The 9,135-nt window shown below is 45.7% G+C and overlaps 1 protein-coding gene across 27 annotated transcripts in view; it reads left to right on the plus strand.

Moving 5' to 3' along the window:
- The window catches only part of ABLIM1 (actin binding LIM protein 1), a 284,900-nt gene extending 278,888 nt beyond the window's left edge, over window positions 1–6,012 (plus strand). For all 27 annotated transcript variants that reach the window (XM_045568902.1, XM_045568910.1, XM_045568899.1 and 24 more), the window contains one exon: window positions 814–6,012. In XM_045568902.1, coding sequence (XP_045424858.1) covers window positions 814–927 — 114 coding nt within the window. In that variant the 3' untranslated portion in view covers window positions 928–6,012. The remainder of the gene's footprint in view (window positions 1–813) is intronic.
- Window positions 6,013–9,135: the final 3,123 nt, after the last annotated feature.

A 9,135-nucleotide genomic window follows, 5' to 3' on the forward strand; every position in this document is an offset into this window, starting at 1 on the left:
AGCACCAGATCATTTTCTTCCCCTGAGCCTGGGTTGAGTTCACTGGGCTTGGGGGAGGGAACTCTCATGAAAGAGGTTTATACGGGACAAATTTCTTTTGTGGCTGTTTCCGCATTCTTTGCTGAAGGGTTATCTGGGTACACGTACCTAAGACCTCCTTAGACATGGAAGACTAATCTTTGTAGTTTTCCATCCGAATGATTTTAATTAAGAAAAACTCTGCCTGCCAGTCTCAGAATCATTAATTTTTCTTGACAAAAGGCAGTACCTTTGCATATGAGGTCAGGCTGGCACAGAGAATAAAGCCACCAATGTCACAGGGGAACTTTCCTAGGAGCCATGGCAGATGGGAAGTCTCCCCCATAGATGAGGCATCCACCAACCTCCTGATGCTGAGCCAAGAGGAAGTGCCAGGCTCCCAAAGGACCCCTCCAGGAGTCTTTCTCTTTAGCTTCCTGTTGCTGTGGTCCATCCCCCCTGCATCTTCTCAACATCCCAAGGACCTGAAGTGACATCACCTCCAGCATCATAGATCACTGTCCTGTGCCCCATCGCTAGTCAGTGGTGTTGTCATAATAACCATTAATATTCTGCAAGCTCTTTTATCTGACGGGAAGGGCTCCTCACCTAGCCTGACCAGATAAGGGGCACAGTTACGTGACAGTGCCTGGTGACAAGCATGGAGGTGAGCTCCTCCCCCACCATCCTGCCTTGCCCTTCACAGTGACTGTTTATAAACTGGAGAGCAACTCTCAAGGCCGTCCGCTCCACGTGACCGTCAAGACTGACCACTGCTCTTTTCTCTCTTCCTAGCGCCATTTATCCCCTGAAGTGTTTCGGGAAATCTTTGGAATGTCCATACAGGAGTTTGACAGATTACCTCTCTGGAGACGCAACGACATGAAGAAAAAAGCAAAACTCTTCTAAGTCCCACACGTAAATGGCAATTAGAAAAAGGACTGACGATGGCGGTGATGCATAATAGGATGTCGTATTGAGGCCAAACTTGATTGGAGAATTTGCAAACTGCTGTCCCTCAGCAACACCAAAAAGGGAAAGTCTGGTTAAAACACCCATGAGTCCAATATTGGGCCAACCAACAGTAACACTTGCCAAGAAGCAATGGGGTAGAAATTCCTATGTTCCCGAACTCTGCAGTGGTGTCCACATGTGACCTTTTACATTACTTTACGTACACAACAGGAGCTACTTTTTTTCCTCTTTTGTTTAACCATTGTCCAACAATAGCAATGACTGTATGGATAAGCCAGCAAGTGCCCTTAGGATGCCTCATGGGAAAGATCAGTTGTAATAATTCCAAAGTATGAATATATTTATTATACAGCACTGTGGCTGAGAAGGAAGAGTCTGAGGGACATGTCCATGTGGTAGCAGCAACTTTGCACTCACCCTTCCCAGCTGGCCTCGCGCAGCTCTGCCTGTGCTCTGCAGGAATGGAAACCCATCAGGGCACTGGGCAGCTCTGCTGGAGTGAGCTGAAATCTCCGCAAAAATAATTGTTTAACAAGCTCCTTGTTCTCTACTGTTTGCTAGGACCTGGTTGGCGAATTGCTTAGCTATTACTTTCAAAATTGTTTAAAGAGAAAGAGAAGGAAAAAGAATGAAAGGGAATCCTCCCTTACCTCTTTCTGCTTCAGGTAGCTTGATTCTTGCTTCCCACTTGGGGCAAGAGCTGTCTTGGGCCCCACCTTTGCAAAGAAAGGAAAGACAGAAATTGTCTTCTGATTGGCCAGTTGCACGCTGTTGGTGATTTTGCCAAGGCCGTATCACTTTTGGCAAAAAAAAAAAAAAAAAAGTTCGTGTCCTACCAATGCAAGTTCTTCCGCTCAGTGTCCTCTGCCCTCTATCTGGCATCCTTTGAATCAGATCAGGCCCTCACTGATTTTGCTTTTAAGGTTGTATCAGTAATAGGCTACAGAAAAATACATTTTTCTCTTTCAAATTTCTGCCACTCCAAAGTAGATTCCCTCAGATGGATTCCATTTGGCCTTTTCAGGGTTCCTTCTTGACTAGCGCTGTTGACTTCAGTGTGTGTGTGTGTGTGTGTGTGTAACTCACCCAGGGTAGCTTTGTGAGTCTGCATGTACTTCTTAATTTCTGCTTGAATGTTTGTCTCACTGTGCTGCAGTTTCTGCGGGACATTTGCTCAAGTGCATGTGACTCAGAGATCGAGAGTGAGGCCAAACCATACCCCAGCATGGCGGCCTTCATGGCAGGGTGTTGATACTTAGAAGCCACGCGCGGATGTGGCTCCCCGCAGGATCAGACTGAAGACCACAGAGCTAGGATCAGGCTGGGTGTGGAGGTCAGAGCAGCTCACCAACGTCCTCATGTTCTCCAACACTAGATTCCAGTTTGAGCCTAGGGTGTCACCAACGTGCGTATAGAACCCCCTCGTGATTCCTGATGTGAGTTAGATGAGGGAGAGTTTCTCCACCTCCACACACAGTTAAATCCTATTCTCGTACTTTGAGTCTCTGCTTCAGAATTTAAACTCTGTTTTAAAGCCAAAGAAGAAAGCATTTGAATTCTCCTCCATTTGCCACTGAGAACAAAAGCTCAGACATTCTTCCTGCTGGCACCGAGTGTTAGGATTACTGGCTGTCTCTCTGACACCAGTGGTAAAAAGCAAGTAGAATAGTTTCTGAACGCGCATTGCAGACCTCTGGCTTGTGACACACTTCTGACACTTGGGTGCTGGAGTGAACACTCTAGTTTTGTAGTATTCTCCTGTGCTCTTACTGAAGGAATCTAAATGTGCCCTCTCACTGCTATGCACTGAATGTGTGAGGACTGCTCTGACAAATACATGTGTGTGTGTGTGTGTGTGTGTGTGTGTGTTGGACCTACTAACATGTTTAACAAATGGCTCTGACAAGGTGGCCTGAGCGGATGAGCCCAGCTCCTGCCTGGTCGAAACCCGGACTGCAGCTTGCAGTTGTGCCCCTTCGTGTGTGAGTTGCCTCTGTTCCATTCCGTGTTTTCCCCGTCATGTCCTCTCCTGCACTGGCAGCCTCAGCACGAAGCCTGGGTGTCCTCGTCCTTGCTTGGCCCTGGCAGAGTGTGGGGGTGGGGAGGATGGTGCATTCCCCATGTTTCCCTGCCCCAGTCAACAACAGTGGGGGCCAAATGGGGCCGAGCACTCAGCTGGTGGAGAGATTTTTTTCCATTATGGAGATAATAAAGCCCCCCCCCCCCCCCGCAAGTTTTACACTGGCTAATGAGTTATCGTGCAGGACAAACCCCAGTATAAGAAAAATCAAGGTATTTGGGAAACATAGGCACAATCAGGTGTTTTTTTTAAAAAAATTGCTATCTCTTGGTCTACATAAAGAGGACAGGCTCTGTCATAGAATGGGGACATTAGACTGAAAAAAGAGGCACCCTCCCCCCTTGTGTTACAGAGACCCGGAGTTAAGGGGCCTAAGATTACAATGATAGTTAAAGAACTGAACCCTAAATCTGCCCCACTAATGAAACCCGGCTTTTCTTGTATCTTTTGAACCCACTTCTGCATCCACTTGAAGGGAAAAAAAATTTCTTTCCATATCAAGTATTATGTTAGTTAATTTAAACTACACCGTGCAGAAATGCACTGCCAGGAAACATCAGTGGCCTCTTGTCTGCAAGCAGAGTAGTGCTCTGCCCTGGAAGGGGTCGTTAAACACCACAGTGTAGAGTGGGCCCCTCCTCTGTTCCCCAGCAGATTGTTCCAGCTGGAAGGATGGGTCATGGGACATCTGGTTCTCCTAATTGCCAAACCTAATGTATGGATTATGACGTTCTACCGGTTTTGTTAAACTGGACTCAGTGTGCTTGTTCTCATACTATCCAAGCCACAGTTCAGGAGACGGATGTTCTCTGCTTTAACCCTGCCCTATACAACACATGAAAATTGTGCTTGTTCACACACTCAAATTAATGGAGTTTGTTCACCCTAGGAAAGGAATTATATACATGGCAGGCTTCCCTGGTGCATATATAAAGGGCTACATTTTTGAGCATTTGACTTACGTGTGACTCTAAGCGCATACTGATTGCATGACTATATGAAAGTCAGTGCTTCCTTTAAAATTCTTCCAGAAAAATCCAGGCTATCATGTAGTCTTCCTGCGTGATTTATTAGGAGATAGGAAGAGCATTTGGAAACTTGTACAGCTAGCTATGCATCTACATTTTGGTTTGGGGTTAGTTTGAAATGTTCTTAATGTGACTTCTTCAATAACTAAACATAAGCAGCCTGTTCTTTGAAACCTCAAAGAAAAAAACTAGAGTTAATGGGTTAAAAAAAATGAGGGTGGTTTTCTGTCGTATCTTCCCATCTCCACCCCTTCCCCCCTCAATTCTGTCTTCTCCAAGCTGCGTGTCCTCTTCTGAGGCAGAGGCTGGAGCAGTTCTTTTTTTCAACTCTCATCTCTCCATCCCAAACTCGCATATCAGTCAACTCTAACCTGGAGAAGTCTAGCTGGTAATATTTCTAAAACTTTCACTGAATTTCTTTACACTTTGAAGCAAACATCTTTTTCTAAGAATTGCTTCTCGGATGATTATATAAAACATACATGCTTTTGCAAGTTTGAAAAATTCAAATTAACGACTTTTGACTAGATAAGTCCTTCTAAAAACCATTTAAAGCAAACTTGGTGTTAGTGTCCTCTGGCATGTCATAGGGACAGGTGACCACTCCAGGGTGTGTGCTCACAGAGCCTTTTTCTGACTGTCATGTAAGACAGGTGGAAGGAAAACAAACTGTCTCATCAACCTTTCTGTGTCCTCTGAAGCAAGTTCAGTTTTTATAAATCACCTCTTCTGTATTTCTGGTAGCTAATTAATCTGTATGTCTTATGCTGTTCCTGATTTTATTTGAGTTTTAAAATTGCTTTCTTTTGATGAAAATTGCTTTCTTTTGTCGGTATGCCCTAAAAGTTGCTCTTTCCTGCTCTTTTTCTGGGTAGAAGAACCTCTCTATTCAGAAAAAGAGATGATTTAGGGCTTGAGATTTGCAGTGATACCAACTTATAGTGATGATGTCCTATAAGAGAATTACCCAACCACATTGTGATAGGAGAAAGAGAAACCTTCACTTTGGTATTTTGTTCAAAAAAATACAAAGCTATCTTTATTTTTCCATTTGCTGCCCAGGAAGCAGCAGGAGATGGTGACAGATATGCTTTGCATATGGATTGCTATGTTTTTATTTGGGCAAGTTTAATTTATGACAAACTCAAAAAGAAAGGGGGAGGGGGGTCAGTTTAAGCTGAAAGAAACTTTCTAAACAATGTATATGTACACAGCAAAATTAAACAAATCCAACAATTTCTGAAGCTTAGTGTAATTGAGTGGCGGTTGTTAGCATTAAATAAAATTCTTCCCAAAAGCATGTCTCTCCCAAGAGTGGAGTTCCCGTGAGTCACTTCCTGAACCCACTGATCAAAGGTGGATGCAGACAGCCCCGTAGTCACTGACATTCAGAAGATGCGAGCCGCTTACTGACTGTATATGTGTATATTCCTTTACCATATGGAAGGGAAACCGTTGTCCACAAAATTGGTGTTCTTTTTGGGTTTTATGTACAGACTTGTCCAATAACGTGCGTGGTTTCTGTGAGCAGCTGACGACTCTGCAACGAAGCTCTTGCCGCTCTTTCATTTTAAGTTGGGTTTGTGTTTTTTTCCCAAATGTCGGAAGGCCTACAGCTCTTCCTGCCCTCCCCCCACTTTCAGAGATAGGAAAGCAAATATTTAGAAGAACTCCTTTTGAAAGCTGTGTCGTGTTCCCTGTGAAATTGAGTGGGTGTGTGTCCACGCCCTGAGTGCCACGTGCTTGTGTGCAGAGGACGAGGTGGCCTGCTGGTTCCACGCTGCTGTGCTTCGCATCGCTGACGCTCCACGCTCCCGTCGCCAGCGGCACTGGCTGTGCTCCTCCGCCACGACACCCCGCGCCACTGTTGTACTCACAGCCCGGTGAATAAAGTGCTGTGCTTTATTCATACATGCGTGCGCAACTGTGTTTCATTTCTTGCTCCCTTGCTCCCACTGAACATCTATCCCATTTTTAAAAGCACCAGCCCAACTTCCAATAACCCAAACCAAATCACAACGGAACCGATGTATTTTTGCCACATAAGGTGGACAATGCAATGCAACAAGTGACAGTATATTCCAGGACTGTTGGTCCAATAATTCAGACCATGTTGACCAAATTGACCAGAGAAAAGAAGTGTTTAGTAGAGCTGTTACACTGTGCTCCTGTAGCGGATGTTTGATTTTGTGACACAGCGATGACAGTCTCATTTCCACAAAGCTGGGGGTTTGAGGAGGTCTGAGGACAAGAGCCTCTGAGCCACCATGAGTGTGGACCGTTTTAGTAAGAAGGTAGAACTCGGTGGGAGAAAAGCATCATTCAAATCTTTGGCCTTCCCTGCACTATCGACCTTTATGTGAAGAAAATCTAGATTTCAACTTATCTTCACTGCCAAGATTTTAGACTTGCCAGGAAGTGCAGGACCCATACTCAGGATGGCCTCCTCTAACGGTAGCCTTCGTGCTGCTGTGTGTCTGTCGAGTGTCAGGGGACAGTCATGCTGGCACCCACATGGACCCTCCCCTGGGAGCTGGACACAGCTCATTCTCACGACAGTCGGCGTGTTTAGTTCACTACTGTAGAAAGGAGGTCGGGAGGCCCCAGCTCAAGGCCTGCGTTCTGCCACCTCTGGTGCCACCCACACTGGCATCCCTGCTTTGGTTTCTAATGACCAGAGCCAGTGGTCGTCTTCAGTCCTTATCGTGAGCTCTCTGTGGCATTTGCTCTGCTGGCCACCTTGTCAATGGACCTTGACTCCTGCCTCGTTTCAGTTGCCAGCCCTCATAGTGAAGATCACACACCTTTACTGAGAGTCTAAGGACCTTAAGAGCGGGTCCTTGGGTCACCCACTGCCAATGCCCTGCCTTCAGATCTCCCCCCAACCTCTTCTAAAGCACTGCAAGTTCCATGCTGTCTGCTGCCTCCGTAGCTTTGCCAAGGGCATCTCTTCTCTATAACGCCCAGCTTTTCCAGGAGGTGGAGAGCAGAGAAGATCTGGCCCCAGGGAAAGGAGATAAGGCCAACATCGATTCTTTAAAACCAGGCAGGCACAGTGGCACACACCTGTGGTCGCAGCTACTCAGGAGGCTGAGGCAGGAGGATTGCTTGATCCTCATGCAAGCCCAAGGCGGTTTGAAGTTTGAGCTATGATGACACCAGGGCAACTGAGCAAGACACTATCAAAAAAAAAAAAAAAGTCACCCATCAGCTCTTTAGAGTTACCCATGTGAATTTCCCATGGGCTCTATTGCCCTAGATCAAAGACAAGCCCAAGTTCATACCCTTTCTATGAGTCTGTCTTGATGGGCCCAACCCAACTTACTCCAGTAAATTCTTTGCATACCTCTGGTTGCACTTCAAGGTCAATACTAGCAAGTGTTGCTTCGTACTGTTAGCCACATGTGTTTCCGCTCTTCAGTTGAACCGTAGTGAGATCTTCTCTATGTTGAGTGCCAAGCATCCTAGTTTTGCATTAACCATATCCTGCTCCCTGTGGGCAACATAGTGAGACCCCATCTCTACAAAAAATTTAAAATTAGCCAGGCATGGTGGTGCACGCCTGTAGTCCCAACTACTCAGGAAGCTGAGGCAGGAGGATCGCTTGAGCCCAGGATGTTCAAGGTTGCAGTGAGCTATAATGACACCACTGCACTCCAGCCTGGGTGACAGAGTGAGATACTGTCTCTAAAAACAAAAACCCATGTCCTTCATGACAGCCCTACACAGCAAATAAAGCTCATGCCTGACCACTCGGCCAGTGAGCAGCAGAGCTGGGATTGTCCGGGTCTGTCCCTGTTCAGGTCTCACTGCCTGTGACCTTCTTGGGGTGAGGACTATGTCTCCCACATTCTAAACCTCCCAGGGCGCACTGCACAGAGTAGGTTCTTGGTGTGAGACTGGCCAGTTCCTTTCATCACTACCACGAAGGTGCACTTATGAGCAATGTTTAGGGGTTACTCTCTAGCTGTGTATCTGGGCGCCAGTTATTGAGCCTCTCTAAGCCTTGATTTTTCCATGTGAAGAATGGACAAAATAGTAACACCCACCAGAAGATTGTTTTTAAATTATGACACATGTTGAGCACTTAGCATGGTGCCAGCACGTAGTAACTGCTCAAGAAACTTTAGTGACCTTTATTAAGAGGAGATAGCCACTGATAGCTAAAGAACCCCAGCAGCTCTCTGAGCCTCACTTTCCCCATGGGTAAGTTGGGAATGAATACTTGCTCTGGCTGTCTTATGGGGTTGTGAGGGCAAATGAGGCTAGAGTGCTCAGATATAGGAAAGCATATATTAACAGATGATGTTCAATAATGAGGCTTTCTGGTTCTAATACCATCTTAAATAATCATTTGAGAATTTTAGTTTTTGCTCTGAGCTTTTCTTCCTCCTATTCTTTTGTTTACAGGGCTGTTCTCACCAATCCTCCCTCTAGTCCTCATATAAAGACCGTAGCATTCAAACAAGCCCACAACCTCTTCTATATACTTCTCTCCATCCAATAGTAGTCTGAGCTAAAGATCCCGTGATGATGCACTGATTAGTAGTAATGATAACCGATAGTATTACAGAGTAGCTGAGAGCAGGGTATGGCATCAAACTGCCTGGGTTTGAGCTCCAGCTCCACCAGTAACTAGCTGGATAACTAATGACAATGTGCTTAACTTCTCTAAGCCTCCATTTCCTTTTCTAGAAAAGAGGAATAATAACGATACCCACCTCAAAGGGTCATTATGAGAATTCATGTAGAATTGGAGCCGGTGTGATACAAATAAGTAATCAAACATTAGCTGTTATTAACAAAGTAGTGGCCACGTGATAAGGGCCTACTGTTTGCCCAGCCCTGAGCTAAGCATGTTATGTGGTTGCTTTCATATAGTTCCTTGTACCACTGCTATTTTAGAGTTAAGGAAACAGACCCAGAGAGACTAAGGATATTACACAAGATCTGCCTACTGAGCAGTGGGACTAGATTCAAACCCCATCTCTCCAGTCCCAAGCTCCACCTGTGGACAGAAGGGCACAGGTGCCA

The sequence above is a fragment of the Lemur catta genome, chromosome 14, assembly GCF_020740605.2.
Source record: "Lemur catta isolate mLemCat1 chromosome 14, mLemCat1.pri, whole genome shotgun sequence".
Classification (NCBI taxonomy): Eukaryota; Metazoa; Chordata; class Mammalia; order Primates; family Lemuridae; genus Lemur; species Lemur catta.